This window comes from Sarcophilus harrisii, chromosome 2, assembly GCF_902635505.1.
Source record: "Sarcophilus harrisii chromosome 2, mSarHar1.11, whole genome shotgun sequence".
NCBI classification, from domain to species: Eukaryota; Metazoa; Chordata; class Mammalia; order Dasyuromorphia; family Dasyuridae; genus Sarcophilus; species Sarcophilus harrisii.
In genome coordinates, this window is record NC_045427.1 from 267,239,286 (window position 1) to 267,258,617 (window position 19,332).

At 36.0% G+C, this 19,332-nt stretch overlaps 1 protein-coding gene across 4 annotated transcripts in view; it reads left to right on the forward strand.

Annotated features, from left to right (window-relative positions):
• Nucleotides 1-8,311, forward strand: part of SQOR (sulfide quinone oxidoreductase) — a 72,693-nt gene extending 64,382 nt beyond the window's left edge. For all 4 annotated transcript variants that reach the window (XM_031952243.1, XM_031952245.1, XM_031952244.1 and 1 more), the window contains exons 7-10: nt 4,088-4,271; nt 6,457-6,524; nt 6,735-6,913; nt 7,661-8,311. In XM_031952243.1, coding sequence (XP_031808103.1) covers nt 4,088-4,271; nt 6,457-6,524; nt 6,735-6,913; nt 7,661-7,718 — 489 coding nt within the window. In that variant the 3' untranslated portion in view covers nt 7,719-8,311. The remainder of the gene's footprint in view (nt 1-4,087; nt 4,272-6,456; nt 6,525-6,734; nt 6,914-7,660) is intronic.
• The last annotated feature ends 11,021 nt before the right edge of the window (nt 8,312-19,332 follow it).

Genomic DNA, 19,332 nt, shown 5'->3' on the forward strand with positions numbered 1-19,332 from the left:
TGATGGGCCTTGGCAACAGATTGGATATGGCAGGTGAGAGAGAGTGAGGAATGGAATGACTAGGATAATACTGATACTCTAGATAGTTACAGAGTTATAGAGAAATTAGGAAGAAGGAAGAATTTAGGGGGAAAGATAATGAGTTTAGTTTTGCACATGTTGAGTTTAATGTCTACCGAACATCTAGTTGGAGATGTCTAATAGGCAGTCAGCAGAGATGTTGGGATTGGATAAGCAAATTTGAGATTCACTAGCACAGGGATGATAATTGAATCCACAAGAATTGATGAGTTTGACAAGTGAAATACTATACACAGAGGAGAAAAGATGACCAATGACACTCAGGTCAGTTTCTTCTCCAGAGAAAGTCTGTTAAGTCACCCTTTAATAGAGTAGGGACATATATGATATCAAGGAAGTCTCTGGAATGACCTAGGGCCCAGGTTAAATTTCACTTTTTTGGTGCCCCTTTCCAAAAAGGACTTTTCTAATCCTTATTCATCTTTTCTGTTTATTCTAGATCTTCGTTATCTAAATCATGACTGTTATAATTTATCTAGTCTTTCTCTTTTCTCTATATTCTTCATGAAAAGTTTCCAAAGTATCCATTCTAGCCTCTCTTCTCTAGATGCTTTGTGCATCTTCTAAGGGTTACTCCCCATGCCTTTTCCATCATGCTTTGTTCCTAGAAAATGCTAGTTATTGCAGATGTAAGAGAAGGTACTTCTCCATAGTAAGATCCTTTCTCCACTCTATACTCTCTCTTGTTTAACATTTAACTGACTTTTGGGTGGCCAGAACTGGCCCCAGATGGATGCTGTGCTTTTTCTATCTGACTTGATGGAGTGCTGCACACTTCCCATATGCTCTGTGCCTTGTCCATGTTCTTTAACTTGTTTTTTCAATTCTCTGGACATACCCTAGCAATTCAGAACTTGTTTTACCTGGTATTGGTAAGTTAGAGCTTTGCAGCCCTAGTGCATCTCAATTGTAACCCTTGGCAGACTTTTGCTCCTAAAGGGCTGTGGCCATTTTGGCTGTCAAAGCCTAAGCTTTGACATATAACCCAAAGTTGGGATTTCTATTGTAAAGAGAGAATAGGGATAGGTTTTGATGCAAACCCGTGTCAGGTCTTTGGATCTGTCAGCACAGCTTTTCTGTCAAATAGCCTGGGAGGTGGGAGAGAAATGTTGAATGTGCTCAGGGTCATTGAGCATCAGTTTCTGGATCTTTTAAAAAACCTTTTGGATTTTGGATGTCTTAGACCATGGAGATAAATGAAATTGGTTTATCTTTGGTACATAATTTCTGGTTTGGAAAAGTTTGAGAGATTGTGGAGATCAGAGAAAATACCTAGTCCACTATTTTGTTGCTCATGTGATCTAGAAGAGGACCCAGTTAAATCCTATAATGATTGTGTGACTTTGGACAAATAAATTGTTCTAAGATAATTCTAAAACTATCCCATGCTATCTTGCATTGGCAGAAGGAATTTAATCATCTGGGAAATCCCTAGACCAATATAATCATAGGTCCATTCCTTATCTCTATGGGGACACCTAGACAGGTGAAAAGTAGTAGAAATAAAAATGAGATGAGAAAGGTTGGAGGATAGCAGAAGGATATGTCTGAAGAGAGAGACTGCCTATGTATAACACTGATAAAGGCAGAAAGTTCAGGATGACATAATTTAGGAAAATTTCTGAAGTAAATCTGTGATTTCATTGGCGTAAGAAAACCTGGGTAAGAAGAATTCTTCTACAAAGGCAAATCAACACATTTTTTGCAATTTAGTCTAAACAAATTTCCTAGGACACAGGTTGAGTTAACTTGCCCAGAGTTACATAGCCAGTATGTGATTAGAGGCAAGACTTGAACCTGTGTCTATCTGAATGAAACCATTTCTCTATCCTCTATTGCATTCTGCCTTTTAGCTCATATTTTTAAGAAAAAAATAATGCTGATGGTGGCTCTCTTCTCTCCTACCTTGAGTTGCTGTGAAGTTCCTTGTGTCATAAAGGATTCTTCCAAGGTGTAGAGTCCAAGATAGTGTGTGTGTGTGTGTGTGTGTGTGTGTGAAAGAGAGAGAGAGAGACAGACAGACAGACAGACAGACAGATAGAGAAAGACAGAGAGAGACAAAGAGAGAGAGAGGAGAGAGACCTCAGGGATAGCTCAGCTCCTCAGTGGACATGACTTCTTATCATTTTACCATTGATGGAGAGATGCTATCGTTATCCCTTTAGTAAATGGCATCTACAGACACAGATCATAAATTTAGAGTTCAAAGAGGGCAGTGTGGTCATCTAGTCCAGAGATATAAAACAACCATAAACAACCCCAACCCTCTGGAGTACTGGAATCAGATTAATATAGAATTGGCAGGTGTACTTAGGTGGTGCAGTGGATAGAGCACCAGAAGATCTGAGTCAGAAGCTAGCCTCAGATACTTGACACTTACTAGCTATGTGACCCTATATAAGTCACTTAATCCCAATTGCCTTGCCAAAAAAAGGAGATAAAATTGGGAAATGCGTAATTAAATAAGTCATACTACAGTACAATGTAGAAAATGTTAACTTTTCATTTTCATTTTTCATTTGAATTTGGTCAGTGTCTGTGTTTTGCTTCAGCTTTCTTCATCATATATTGGAAGAGGCTGTTTAAGACTTTGTTATTGCTGCTGAGTCATTTCAGTCATCAGTCTGATTCTTTGTGACTCCATTTGTGATTTACTTGGTAAATATGCTGGAGTTCATTTCATTTCATTTTATTTTCATACAGGATGTTCTTTTTTATTCCTTAGAGTCAACATTCCCAGTACCTTTATTTTTTCTTTTCAATAGTATTGAATTTTTTTCAATTACAATTTTTAATATTAATTTTTTTATATAAAATCTTGAGTTCAGTATTTAGCTCCTCCTTTCCTTCTTCCCTCCCTAAGTTGAACAATTATATATATATATGCATTTGTGTTAAAAATATTCCCCAATTAGTCATTTTGGAAAGAAGAAACAAAAGAAATGGAAAAAACCTCCCACAAAAATAAGGAAAGTGAAAATAGTGTGCTTCAATTTGCATGCAGATTCCATCTATTCTTTCTTTGGATGTGAATAGCATTTTCCATCATGAGTCTTTTGAACTTTTCTTAGATCATTGTATTACTGAGAGGATCTAATCAATCATTGTTGATCATCACACAGTGTTGTCCAGCTCATTTTACAGATGAGGAAACTAAGGCAAACAAGTTTAAATGACTTACCTAAGGTCACACAGCTAGTAAGTAGTTGAGACCAGATTGGAACTCAGGAAGATGAGTTTCCCTGATTCCAGGTTCATTACTCTATTCACAGCACAATTTAGCTGCCCAGGTCAGTTTTATAAAAAAAAGTACCCAACTACCAGCTTTTCACTGTACTCTTAAGATATATGATATATATGCCTTCAAAAAGTTTATAATCCCAGTTACCATCAGTGACTATTACTCTGGAACACAGACACTGAGGCAGCTAGATGGTTACCAAGAGTAAAGGAGAACAAAGATTTTCACAAAGCTTTTTATGATGTACCTTATGATGCCAGTTTTTTTTTTTGCATCTTAAAAGGACTTTCCATGGTAGTTAATTTTAAGTAACTTCCAAGCCTCTGAAGAACTGTAATTTCCTAGGATGTTTATATCCTAGAGGTATTCTATTCTAGAGGTATTTATATTCTAGAGGTAATAAGAAGCCATTGAAGATTTTTGGAAAGATGTCAGACTTGTGCTTGTAACTATCAATTTGGCACAGTGCCATGTCACACAAGAAGTACTTTAAAATGTCTGTTGAAGTGATTAATAACCTAAGGATAGTCCAAGTAAAATCAATTATATAATAAAAGATGAACTGGAGTGGAGAGAGAATTGAGGGTAGAGAGTGCATGTCATGCCAAAAGAACCTGTAAATTTCTAGAGCTTGAAGACTTGTTATGTATCTGATATGTGTATGAGCTTAATGGACTTATTAGGCTGACATTACCCATAGGAAGAAGAATGAAAAAAGAATAAGGGATCACAAGTTTAGTTTACCTTTTCTCTCTTTTCTCCTAGTATGAGATGCTTCATGTCACTCCACCCATGGGGCCACCAGATGTGGTCAAGGACAGTCCTGTTGCAGATGCTGCTGGCTGGGTAGATGTGAACAAAGAAACTCTGCAGCACCAGAAATACCCAAATGTTTTTGGTATTGGAGACTGTACAAACCTTCCCACATCAAAGACAGCAGCTGCAGTAGGTAGGATTAAAATATTGCCATTATTTTTCCAATTCAAACTTAGGCTAAGAAATTCCTATGATAACTAATGATAAATATTTGCCTTGATTGTTCATATTCCAATGGATCTGGGGGCAGCTGATGGCAGAGTGTACGGAGAGCTGGACTTGGAATCAGAAAGACTTGAATTCAAATCCAGTCTCAGATACTAATAGCTACATGACTGTGGGAAAGTCTCTTAATCCTGTTTGCCTCAATTTCCTCATCTGTTGAATGAGCTGGAAAAGGAAATGGCAAACTATTCTAGTGTCTTGGCCAAGAAAATCCCAAATGGAGTCACAAAGAGTAGGATGCTACTGAAACAACTGGACAATAACAAAAGTTATTATTATTAGGTATTAGTTCATCAATTTGGATTTCTTTCAGTAATTCAGGTTTCAGTCCATTTATTCCTGCCTCTTGTTCAACTCTTATCTGTATCTTCTTTCATATATTCACTTATAAGAGTCCATCCAGCATACTTGAGGTATAAAGCCATCCTCATGTTCTCTTCATATTGTGTAGATTACAAGTCAGGCAATCAAAGCCTATTAATAGTGTCTCTCCTCCTCTTCCTCTATTCTAAAGCAAGAACAATTAATCAATTTCTCATTTGCAAAATGACTGGTAAGGTCCTCTAAATAGAACTATTTCTTCTAAATTTATAGAAGCAGGCTACTTTAAAACTTGCTCTATGGAATTTTCTGAACAATAAGTGCTTAATAAAAACTTGTGGATTAACTGACTAAAAAATCTAACACCAATCTGTAAATATTTATTAAGTGCCTACTGTGCCAAGTCCTATATTTTATAGATGAGGAAACTGAATCTTGGAGAAGTTAAAAGATTTGTTCTAAGTCTCAGAAGAGAATAAATTACAGAGATGAGATTCATCCCCAGCCCTCTTGACTACAAATTGATTTCCTGTCTCCCCTGTACCACACTGTCTTTTTTCAGTTGTTTTTTGTCGTACTACAAAATAGCTACTATCCTGCTAATGCTGGTGATGTGGGTCAGGAATAATATGTTCCAATACTATTAGTTGAAATATGTTTAGTGCTTTTTCTGATACAATTATAACAATATATTATTTGATGCAAATGTATTTTTTTGATTTGATGCAAATATACATATTACTGGTAATTTTGTCACCATTTATTAAATAAAAAAAAAAAAAACTACAAATGAGGCATACAGAGGTTAAAGGATTGACAATAACACAAACTAGTAAATACGCAGATAAATCTGAGGATTCAAATTTAGCTTTCTTTTGACCTCAAATCCAGCATCATATTGCATTTTCATTTCCAGTGACACCTAGGAGGATTTATTTCAAATTACAGATTTTGAAGTTAAATACATGTTGGCATTCTCTCCAAAAAAATTGCTACTGCTATTCACTAAAAGAATAAGGACCTGAGGTAGAGAGATGCATCTTGAATCTTCTCTTTTGTTTCCTGTGTTTGAAATTGTCAACCCTTTTAACCCCTTCTTCCGAAAAGAGCAGGTTCATCAGTTTCCTACCAGAGAAAAGAGGTGGGCCATTGTGGGAATGTCTTGTAAATATTTAACACCCAGCTCTCTGGAGGGAAAATATGTATGACATACTTTTAAGTTTAGCATACATTATTAATATTTTTCTTCATTATTTTCTCAACTCTGGAAAATCAACTAAGCAATAAATCAAACCTTGATTTGTAGCATTTATCAGCTCCTGATGCATAAATAAATGCTCACACTAAAAATTTAAAACCAAACTCTCATGAGTTCTGACTCTAGAACATTTGTGTGTGTGTGTGTGTGTGTGTGTGTGTGTGTGTGTGTTGAAACAGATGACTATGAACCTTCCTCCATCAGTAGCAAGAGATTTTTGGGAATCTAGAAATGGAAAGAATAGGGAAAATGAGATTTGTATCATACTAGGTGGGTCAGGTTGATTGCTTGAGAGGTGGAGAAAATGAGGCTCTGAGAGATAACATAATTAAGTCTGTAGTAGGGAATGAATTCAAACTCAAGTATTGTACACTTTATGTAGCACATGATCTTTGTGGTGGTAGTGGGGCATATCGCCTGTCTTCCAACCTAACTTGTTTACAATGAAAATAATTTAGAAACTGATGAAGTAAAATGAATAGAGCCATCCTAACTATTCATTTTTCTCTTATAGCTGCTCAGTCTGGAATACTTGACCACACAATTTCCCTGGTAATGAAGAATAAAAAACCAGTCAAAAAGGTATACTGTTGTAAGAGTTACTTAGCCTAGGATACATAAAAATCCTTCTTTTTAGTTTATACATAGTTGTTGTCCCTGGTTTTTTTTTTTTTTTTTTACTATGATCACTTTAATTATCTTAAAAAAAACCCCACCTCTTTAAAGATTTTAAAAGTTTACTCTGTTTGAGATAAATGAGTGTCACTCTCTTTTTCTTTTTATTTATTTCAGTATAATGGGTATACATCTTGTCCACTTGTTACAAACTACAACAGGGTGATACTTGCTGAGTTTGACTACAATGCTCAGCCTCTAGAAACCTTTCCCTTTGACCAGAGTAAAGAACGACTCTCCATGTACATTATGAAAGCTGATATGATGCCTATTCTCTATTGGAATGCAATGCTAAAGTAAGTATTATTTCAATCACATACAAAACTAGTTCATAAGAACCTCTTCTAGTATATTATTGTAACCTGATTGAGTTCAAGAGAAATATTTTCGCAAAATGGTCTTCTTTCTCATAAGAGAGGTGAATTTTATATAACACTTTTCATATATTATCTCGTTTGGGCTTAATAATAACCCTGTGAAAGAAGGTGCTATGGGTATTATTATCCCCATTTTACAGATAAAGAAGCTTAGTTTTAAAGAGGTTAAGGGATTTTCCCAGAGTCACATAGCTAGTAAATGTCAAAGCTAGTATTTCAAGGCAGCCTTTCCTAATTCCAAGAATGGAACTCTACCTGCTAGATTAGGAGGGGTATCCCAAGTCTGGTGTCTTTTGTCCATCACACTATCTTTCCTCACTCTTAACAGAGAGCATCTTCTAGCTAAATCACAATCTTAATAATAAGAGTTTATGTTTATATAGTACTATATGCTTTTCAGATACTCTTCAGTATTATCATACAAGGTAGGCCAGGTTGATTGCTTGAGAGGTGGAGAAAATGAGGCTCTGAGAGATAACAATAAGTCTGTAGTAGGGAATGAATTCAAACTCAAGTATTGTACCTTTTATTTTAGCTACATTCCAGCTACATTATATTAAAATTTCCCCACTGATCTGTAATGTTTTTTCTTCAGCATCTGAATGGTTTTGTTATTAATCACACATCCTTTCTTTCTTTTTTTTTTTCCTTTTTTTTTTTAAACAGGGGATATTGGAATGGCCCAGCTCGTCTTCGCTCATTGCTACATTTGGGTAGACTTTAGAGAAGACTGAAAATCTGCATTCTTGACCAGCCTCCTCCAATGGAGGGTTTCTAACCCTAAACCACTGCCTTCAACCCAAAGCAGAATGAAGAGCTTAAAGTTTAGTCCTGTAAAATAACTTGTACCCTTACAACTGCTTCTTTTATCATTTGTCTTTGAAAAAGCCTACTTGCTGATTGACCCACCTAAATGAAAGGGACTGATGTTTACTTCCTGGTACATGTGTACCAGTGTTGATATTGGTATCAGAAGTCCATTAATGATAATGGTGGAAATGAAATACCACATTGATATTTTTCTCCATTATGAATATTCACCACTAGACTTACATGATTTTTTTTTCAAAAAAACAAGTCACAGATCACCAAATTAATCACAGATTTTTAGCATTTTTGTGGGTTTTAGGTGAGGCTGATTCTTAGATAAATGATCAAATTGCCAAACGGGGACATACATTGCTTTTAGACCATGTCTAATCATAAGAATGTTGAAGTGGGGAGAATTCCAGTTTCATTACTTTCAAAGTGGAATGCTAACGTCTTGCCCCTGTGGATATTATATTGAAGTGCATTAAATTGCATTGCTGTGTTGAATCTGTGCATCTTCTTAGAGTCTCTTACTGATTCTCTCTATATGTATGTACCCATTTTTTTGATCATGTCAGACTCTTCATGATTCCATCTGAAGTATACACACATACATAAATACACATACATATATACGTGTGTGTACACACACACACACACACACACACACAAAACAGGTACATTTTATTTTTGGGAAGGAAGACGTTAGTTGCTAAGGGGACCAAGAAAGGTCTCAATATAGCATGAACTGAGTCTTGAAGGAGAGTAGGGATTCAAGAGTCTGAGAAGGGGAGAGAATATATGTGTGTATGTATGTGCACACGATGGATACATACACACATGCATATCTGACATACACACATATATACATGCATGTATATATGTACATAATCTGTATATCAATACCTTCACACACACACACACACACACACACACACACACAGACACATATATATATCCTTGCATGTGGGTGTGTGTATATATATATCTGACATAGAGAACAGCTAGTACAGAGTTATAGAGATTGAAGACAGGAACAGGAAGCATAGTTTTTTTTAGATTGTAGAGTGTATGAATAGGAGTAATGTATTCTAAGTTTAAAAAGATGGGATGGTGTGAGATTTTGAAGCATTTTAAATACTCCAAAGAAGAGTTTATAAAAGTAATAAGGAGCCATTGGAGTTTAATGAGAAAAGGGAGTGGTGATGATGTGGCTTGAGCAGTGCTTTAGGAAAATCATTTTGGCTGCTGGAGGATGATGAAATTGGGGGATACTAGAGACAAGGAGACTCATTAGGAAGCTATTGTAATAGTCCAGACTGGGCTATATAGACTGTAATTGTAAATGAAAAGAAGAATATGGATTCCAGGATTGTTTGGAAATAGAAATAAAATTTAACAACTGAATCGATATTTAAGGATGAGTGAAAATAAGGAGTCCAGAATGACACCAAGATTGTGACTTTAGGGGACTGGAAGAATGGTGGTGCCCCTGAAATAGCCCCCCTGAAAGGGGGAATTTTGGAAGCGGGTGGGTTTTTAGGGAAAAGATAACGAGTTCTATTTTGGGTATGCTGAGTTGGAATTGTCTATAGGTCATCCAATTTGATGAAATGTCCAATAGGAAGTTAACAAGGTAGGATTCCAGGGGAGAAGAGAGACTAGAGCAAGATGTTTACAACTGATCAAAATCTCTATAAAGGTAGTGTGGTAGGACTAATATCTTTCAGCATAGGTTAGATTCATTTCTCTTTCTTTCTACAACAAGAATTAGTTTTCCCTAGGAGGAGACCTAGTGGGTCTCTCTTTCTTTGATTAAGGACATAAAAGTCCAAGCCCCTTGGTATTTCAGCTTCTTAGATTTGGTGGTTGCCTTAGACTATGTCTTGCCCTGATGACCTAGTGACCAGATGTATCTCCATATGGAGTATAGAAGATGAGGATTACTGTATTCCTGTTGCATATCTTTGCTATATTAAGATAAAGTAAACCTTTTTGTTTAGTGACTTATAAATACCCAATTTCATTTCCAAATTAAACCTAATCTAAGAGTCCAGTGGCCATTAGTTCTTATCTTTTGCAGATAATAATCAAACTGATGGAAGCTGATGAGAACACCAAGTAAGAAAATGAAGACAGAATAGAGAAGAAGACCTGGAACAGAATATTGGGCCATAGTCATAGTTAGGGAGAAGGCATTGATGATCATACATTAAAAGAGACTGTGAGAGGAGAATAAAATAAAGAGAAAAAAATTAAAAAAGCAAGACATAATAAGTATGATTCCACTGTCCCCCTCAATCCCCAAAATAGAACAAAAACTCAGGTCAGAGAAAGTATCCAGGAGGAAAGGGGAGTCAATAATATTAAATGCCAGAGAGAAGTCAGTAAGAATGAGGATTGAGAAAAGTCCACCAATTTTGACAATTAAGAAATCATGAGCAATTTCAGGTTAGTATTGAAATCTGAAGGCAAATTGCAGACAGTTCTGAAGATTAGGAAAGGAGAGGAAATAGAACAAATGTGTGTTAGCTAGCAGCTTTTAAAAAGGGGTTTTAATGATAAGGAGGAGAAAGTTATAAGATGATATATAACAGGGTTGATAACATTTACTGAGAGGTTTTTTGATAGTATTTTATTTTTCCAAATACATGCAAAGATAAGTTTTCAACATTTACCTCTGCAAAAACTTATGTTCCAAATTTTTCTCTCTTCTCCCCACCCCTAAGCAATCTGATATAGGTTAAATATGTTCAATTCTTCTGAACATGTTTTCATATACATCATGTTGTGCAAGAAAAATCAGATCAAAAGAGTAAAAAAACCACGAGGAACCCCCCTTCCCCCCACAAGCAACCGATAAAAACAACAATACAAAGGGAAAAGTAACTATGATTTGATCCACATTCAGTGTCCATAGTTCTCTCTCTGCTTGCAGATGGCACTTTTCATTTCAAGTCTGTTGGAAATATCTTAGATCGCTGGATTGCTGAGAAGAGCCAAGTCCATCAATTGATTATCGATAATTTTGCTGTAATTGTGCATAATGTTCTCTTGGTTCTGCTCACTTCACTTAGCATCAATTCATACAAGTTTTTCCTGACATTTCTAAAATCAGTCTGCTTATACTGAGAATCTTTTAAAAGGGAAAATTTTGATAAGGATAGCAGGAAAGGATCCAGAAGATACAGAGAATGAAAAAACTTGCTTTGGTACCTTTTTTGTATAGGAGAACACTGTTAAAATAAGTTTTGTTCTAATTGTGTGTGTGTATTTGTATATAGGTACATACATATAAATAATAGAGGTCTACTCAGAGCATTTAGAAGATCTCTGTTTAAGTTGTGCTCAGATACATACCTGCTGTTTGACAAGTTAGTGTCTCAGTATCCTGGACTCATCTAAGACTACTGTCTAAGTCATATATAACACTATATTCATCTGTGTGGATAGAGAAAATTCAGGAGTCCTTATATTATAACAACAAGCTAAAGACCAGCAAAAAATTATCCATAAAGCTCTGCTTACCTCTAAGGGGAGAGAGGAGGAAACAAACATTTGGAGGAAACAAACATATTTATCTACTATATCTATCTAGTATGTGCTAGGCATTATGCTGATTTATAAATATTAGCTCACCGGAACCTCACAACAACTTTGCAAAGCAGATGGATGCTGTTATTATTCTCATTTTACAGTTGAGGGAACCGAAGCAAAACGCTTTGCCCAGGTCACATAGCTAGTAAGTATCTGAGGCTGCATTTGAACTGAGGTCCTCCTGACTTCAGGACCTTCAGCAAATATATTTTGATCAGTTACTATTTGCAAGGCATTCCAGGGGAATGAAAAGGAGAATAATATAGAATCCCTGTCTTGTGGGGATAACAATTTAGTCAGGGAAATAAAAAATGGACACAGATACCCATAATATATGGTAGAAGATGAAGGTACAAAAGACAGGTACAAAATGTTCTTGTTTTATTGCCCAGGAACAAGTAAGACTTTCATGGAGAACTTGGGTTTTCAGATGACCCTTGAAGGTAAGGTAAAAATTAGATAGCTGAGGGAGGAGAAAAGGGCCTTCCATATGGTAGAAATAATGTGGAATATAAAAAGGAGTTGAGTAAGTTTGGGCTAGAATAATACTGTTAGGGTTTGCTTTGGGATTCAGATTTCAGCCTTCTTGACTTCTTTCCAGCTCAGGGCTTTTTTCACTAGATCATTCTATGCTAGTGAAATTACAACACCAACTTTGACATTGGGAAATTGCTAATTCCATTTTGTATTGTCCTGCGAAGTTTGACATGTGTTTATTGAGGAGACAATCAGATATAGTGGACTCTCTTTGTCTTCTATTGTGTGAGCTATAAAAGATCACAGTTGTGAGTTATGAAAGTCCAAAATATGTTCACTTCAGGAAAAGGGAAGTTTGAAATCTTATGGATGAACAAATGGGAAAAAAATTTAAGCATTTATTATGGGCAAAGCACTGGCTATTTGTGCTCCAGATACAAATAGAAAAGTAAGGCAGTCTTTGTTCTCAAGGAACTCAGTCTTAACAGGGGAAGACAATACATGTAAGGAGATGGAAAAATCTCAGGCTCCTTAGGAAGCCACAGGAGAACTAATGATCTTTAGAGTCCATTAAATTAATTAATTTTTATGATTCTAAATTATTTGGCAATATCAAGTATCTTAGCTTACTTTCATTTTTATTTTATCTTTAATAGTTGTGAAGTAGAAAGTATCATCTGGAGAAACAGTTGCCAAGTCATGTATCCACAAAGGTTACTTCCTTGGATGCTAGCTGTAGAATCAGGCTGGAAGCAGGACTGGTGGTATTTTTTTTTTTTTTTTTTGTTCTTGTTGTTGAAACTACTATTCCTAGTGGTCTTGGGCTCCCTACCCTGTTGTAACAAGTGATTAGCAATTGGGATAGATAGTGGTTAAGATGTCAGCCTTTTTGTCAAAGGACATTGCTCCTCTGGTTGATGGCTATGAGTGAGTGTGTGTGTGTGTGTGTGTGTGGTCTGAGAATGTTGTTGTTCTGGAGATTTTGTACCACTAATTTAGGACTGGGCAAGAATTTATCTGATCCAATCTCCTTATTGTATAAAAGAGGAAACTGAAGACCAGAGAGGTATAGCATCCTTCCTTTGTGTGAGTTGGAGGTGCACAAGATAAAAGGAGATGGAAATAACCCCTTTTTCTCTTTAATATGTTGAGTCATTCTTTTAATCTTCAGATAAACACTATCCTAATGTATCCGTCTTTTTAGTTAAGGACAAATTGAAGGAAGTGAAATTCCTTTGACAGAATATAGTTTTCCTGTTTATTAATAGGAGTGTCAGTAATCTCTCTGAGGGGGCAGTATGACTCACTGCTCCTATGGGAGAGAAATAAAAGATCGTAGAGGTAATTAAGAAAAGCTAAAATTACTTTATTGAATATTGATTTTTAAAATGTTCTGACTTCCATATCTAGGATTCAGTTACAAATAAAAGCCCAAATTATTTTATAACATGCAATATATGACTCTATAAAGGTTATTGTTATTGTACTTCTCAAGTACCACAGAGAACAACTTCCAAGAAATAATGTTAGGCAGAGGTAAGAGCTTATCATAATTATATATAGGCAAAATGGACATTGGCAGATGTTTATCTTCAAATATCTCAGCCCCTCCTTTATGTACTCATTTCTCTCAGAGGTCTCTATTGTAATGTTTCTTATGGGCAGTGACCCAAGTTCTAGAACTACTTCTCTTCAACTCCCCTCCATCTATTAGACCTCACCTGTCTAACATGCCATTTCATAAAATGTTACAGTTACAAAAAACCTCATAATATCATTTAATTTTCTTACTTTATAAAATAAGAAACTGATGGCTAGAGTAATACCTATCCTTGGATCTTGCTAGGTAATAGAAACTAGTTAATAAAGAATTTGATTTATGGTATTTAATGTCTGATATTATCTCAATGTGTTATTTTCCCCAGATAAAATTTGTATTTTAACAATGTTTTCTCTCAAAGGTATAAATAATATGGGTAGGGCCAGTAGTGGTGGTAGAGTTCTTTTAAGGAATTACACTCCAAATTCCAGAGGCACCTACTCTGCTTATATGTATGGTTGTCTTTGGCTTTATAGACCCAGTTTATTCTTCATATTTAATCTCCAAAGGAACCAGAGTTGAACAGATTCAGGAGAAAAGGCTGGGTTTCTTTTGGGGAATTGCAAAATTCTTCTCCTAACTCCTAAACTTCCTTTAGAAAACATTTGGTGATATAGTGAATGGGGCATTGGGCCTGGAGTGAGGAAGAAATGAGTTCAAATCGAACCTCAGATAGTTCATGGTTGTGAGAACCTGGACAAGTCACTTTAATATTTGTCTGCCTCAGTTTCCTCAACTCTGAAAATATATAGAATATTTTAACTTGAAAGGTTATCATGAGGATCAAATGAGATATTTGTAAAACACTTAGCAAAATGGCTAAAATAGATGCTTTATAAATGCTTATACTGTTGCCCTTGAAAGCAAAGTCCCATATTTTTAACCTTGCCATTTTGCTGGTATTTACTGATATTTCTATATTATGGCAAGATATGGACCACTACTATCTCTGAAGAACGAAAAACAAGTATGATAATGGAGAGGTCCATGGTGTGGAAAGGTTCATGGTGTGGACATGAACAGACTGTTACATATAATAGAGATCCTGAGAAGAACAGGAATAAAGGATATCATCAGGGAAAGTATGGGAAGAGAAGATAAGCTGGTCAAGTGGAAAGAGTGAGAAAGGAGAGTGCTGTTTACTGATATTGTTAGGGTCAGGAGAAATGAAGGAAGGCTTCCAATATGGTAGGTGGACTTCTCTTGGAGAACTTTTCGCATACAAAAGTGGATCACATAGGATGGGAAGGTATTGTTAGAAGGGGATGAATGGGTGTATCATTGGGAACTTCCAAATCTATGAGATCACAAATCTATTTGAGAACAGATCTTATTTTCTATCATTGTTTTTGCCACCTTTATGAGTTTCCATTGCTATAATTTCCTTTATATAGTACTAGTACACTTTACAAGGCGTTGTATAGTTATGATCTTATTTGATTTTCACAGCAACCTTAGGAGGAAGTGCAAATATTGCATTGTTTGTAAAATGGAGATAATGAAATTTAAGAACCTTACATAAGGTAACATAGCAAATAATCAATTGAGCCAACTGGGATTTGATCCCAGTCTTATGATTATGATAGGTTACTACCTCTGTCAAAAATCTCTACATTTTGAGGCAGCTAAGGGGAGCAGTAGATAGAACACTGACCTGGAGTCGGGAGGTGCTCTATTCAGTTTCAAGACACTTACTGGCTGTGTGATGCTGAGCAAGTCCCTCAACCCCAATTGCCTTTAAAAAAAAAATCTCCATTTTTTCCCTCTGACAATAAATGCTGCTGCCTCCAGACTCAAAATACTATAAGGCAATGAGACTAGAAAGGACTTGTGCTCATTCCATGTAAGATTCACTGGAAGGAACTTGTTGATATTTAGCCTGGAAAAGAGAAAACTCAAAAGGCCCATGCCATTTATGTTAAAATATTTGAAAGAATGTCATTTTTAGTTTTCATTTTCCTCTTTTACAAAAAAAGGGACCTGGACTAACTTAGAAGGTTTTTTTTCCCCCCATCATGAGTCCTTTTGGTAGTCTATAGACTCTTTGGAATAATTTTTGAAAGATAATTAGAATAAAATACATAGGATTACAAGAAAAACCAGTTATAAGGAAATGGCAGTTGTTAAATTTACTAAAATATAAATTATTAAAAAATTTTAAATCACACCTCTGACTCTGAAACAATATACATAATAAAATTATGAATATAATCCATTTTAACATTTTCTATATCATTTTCCTAAGTCTAAGCAATCAACAGAATAAATCATATGCTGATTTATAGTCAATTTCTGAGACCTAAATGCTCACAGTGAAAATGTAATCATCCGCTCCCCTGAGTTGAGCCAGTACAACTTGACTCCAGCTTAAATACGACCTCTGATTAGGAGCCCCTGGCACTAGAATTCAGAGATCTCTTCCAGTGACAATGTTGGGAAAGAGAAAGGGACTTTGTTCTATTTAGACTCAAAAGACAGAGCTATGAACAGCAAAGATTTTAAATTATTTAGCCCCAGTGGAAAGAAAATCATGAATACCATCCCAAATAAGAATGATATGGCAGTAGTTTTCTCCTCACTGGAGGTCTTCAAGCAACAGCAAGATGATTCCTTGTCAATAAACATTAAGAACCTACAAGTACCCAGGCACTGTGCTAAGTTTGAGGGATACAAAGAGGCAACAGATAGTTCTTGCTCTTGTTGGGCCCATGGTAGAGGTAATGCTTTTCAGGGTAGAGATTGGATCAGATGGCCATGAAAGTTCTTTTCAATTCTGAATTTCTGTGAAGTGAAATTAGGCAGCAGTTGAAAAACACCTACTTAGAGGACTTCAGGTTGCCACTGATGATCTATCATGAAATGGTATCACATTTGTTATTACTAAAACTTCTGGTACCTGTGGGGATACTACAGGTATTCCCTGTACCTGTACTGGGGGGGGGGTACTGGGGAAAGATGGCCAATAGTATCACTTATCTCTGCCCTGCAATTCTGGAGCCTCAGCAATCATTTTAAGTGACCAGGGCCTGAGAAAACTTATAAATCAGTCTCATCTAAATTTAAAGAGTACAACCAGATAACATATTAATTAAAAATAGGGGATATATCCATGGCTATAATTAGGAATTCTTGCAACTTGTGCAAATTCAGTTGAATGATGGGGGTGGTGATCAAAGATAGCCCATTTTGGTTGAGTGCAGTAACATTGGGAGAAGGAGCCTTATTCTATATAGAATCTGTTTTTTCTCCTCTCCTCTTCCTTCAAACTCATCCCTCAATTGAAGGACTTTAAAGAAGGGTACCATGGCAACAAAACCCTGGTTGGGTTTCATCTTGGGGTTAGGTGAGGGAGCAGAGGTGGTCATTCTATTTGATGTGGCAGTGGAGATCTGAGAGGTATAGAGATGGCTGCTATGGGCAGGAAGTACATGCCCTAGGATATTGGCATCCTGGGGTAAAGCCCAGTTATTCAGCCCCAATTATGGCTCTAGATGTATCTGCCACAAAGACTACCTTTGTTCAGGGTTCCCAGTTTATCGGGCATTATCCAGATTCTTGGAAAACCTAATCAATAATCTGAAGGTTGCTTGGTGAATGTTGAGTTAAAGCAAAGGGATTTGAATATTTTAAAAGACAAAGCTGGATCATGGCATTTATGTGTTCTAGGAAAGATTGAGTATGTCTTTCTCCTCCTCCTACCCCCATTAACCTCTAAATGAGATTATGAAAGCAAGTCTACTTATTAAAAGGTATTATGGAAAGAGGGCTATATTTGGAGTCAGAACAACTGGATACTCTTTTTCTGACATCATTTTTATCTTCTTGTGCTTCCCTGGAATCACTCCATTTAGACATTATCCTTCTTAAAATGAGACATACAGGACCAAACCCAATATTACAGATAGGTTCTAATCAGGATTATGTATCTGTGTGTATAATCCATGAACTCAAATGCAAGACTCTGTGTGTGTGTGTGTGTAAATATATATACCTATAAAAATTATATGCTATATAATATGTAAACATAAATGTATGTACATATATATATATCCACACACACACACACACACACATATATATATTAAAGATATATATTTATTTACACACAAATTTCACATATATATCCTTAGTAAATTTTATCAGATCCATTCTTTTGTTCTCTCCTGTTGAGATCTTATGGGATCTTATTTTTTCTCATTTATTATACTGTTTCTAACTTTAAAGTCATTAACAAACATGTTAAACAGAACAGGATCAACAGGAGGACTTTCTGGATTCTACTAGAGACCTCACTCCTACTGACACTCATTCTTTAAATTTTCTGTAGCATCTATGACCAGAAATTCTACTAGAATGAACATTGGAGAAAATGGAAGAACTGAACGAAACAGAAAAATAAGTGGAACAAATAAGAATAAAGAATATGAAGAAATGGAGGGTTTAAGAAGATGGAAATGATTAAAAAATGAGACAATAATTGGGCAGATGGAGATTTGGGGGGGGGTGTATAATCTCTGCATTTCCTTTAGGCTTCATTGTGGGAACTAAGCTTGAGGAAATAAAGTCTTATTCCTCACTCCAGCTTTAGTGACTAAGGGATGAACATTAGTTTTGGATAACCATTTTTAAGTCAGGGGCCACTTAATCTGTAGTTAAATCTATTGGTCAACATGCATTTATTAAGCAACTACTTTATGCCAGGCACTGTGCTAGGCTTTTACAAAAAAAGGCAAGAAACAGTGTCTACCTTTAATGAAACCAATCAAATGAAGCTAATAACATGCAAATGACTCAATCAGTCAAATATTAAGTAGTTGTTTGTCCTTCATTCTTTTTTTTTTTTTTATTATAGCTTTTGTTTACAAACTATGTGCATGGATAATTTTTCAGCATTGACAATTGCCAAACCTTTTGTTCCAATTTTTCCCCTCCTTCCCCCCACCCCCTCCCACAGATGGCAGGTTGACCAGTAGATGTTAAATATGTTAAAGTACAAGTTAAATACAATATATGTATACATATCCATACAGTTATTTTGCTGTACAAAAAGAATCAGACTTTGAAATAGTATACAATTAGCCTGTAAAAAAAAATAAAAAATGCAGGTGGACAAAAAATAGAGGGATTGGGAATTCTATGTAGTTGTTCATAATCATCTCCCAGAGTTCTTTCGCTGGGTGTAGCTGGTTCAGTTCATTACTGCTCTATTGGAACTGATTTGGTTCATCTCATTGTTGAAGAGAGTCACATTCATCAGAGTTGAACATCATATGGTATTGTTGTTGAAGTATATCATGATCACCTGGTCCTGCTCATTTCACTCAGCATCAGTTTGTGTAAGTCTCTCCAGACCTTTCTGAAATCATCCTGCTGGTCATTTTTTACAGAACAATAATATTCCATAATATTCATATACCACAATTTATTTAGCCATTCTCCAATTGATAGGCATCCACTCAGTTTCCAGTTTCTGGCCACTGCAAAGAGACCTGCCACAAACATTCGTGCACATACAGGTCCCTTTCCCTTCTTTAAGATCTCTATGGGATATAAGCCCAGTAGTAACACTGCTGGATCAAAGAGCACGCACAGTTTGATAACTTTTTGAGCATAGTTCCAAATCGCTCTCCAGAATGGCTGGATGTATTCACAATTCCACCAGCAATGTATCAGTGTCCCTGTTTTCCCACATCCCCTCCAACATTCATCATTATCTTTCCCTGTCATTCTAGCTGTTTGTCCTTCATTCTTGAAGAGAACCATGACATCAGGGAGATGATGCCATGACATGCAAGTAAGATGGATTTAAATGAGGGAAGGCTGTGCAAGGTCACCTGCCTCATTTTCCCCTCTA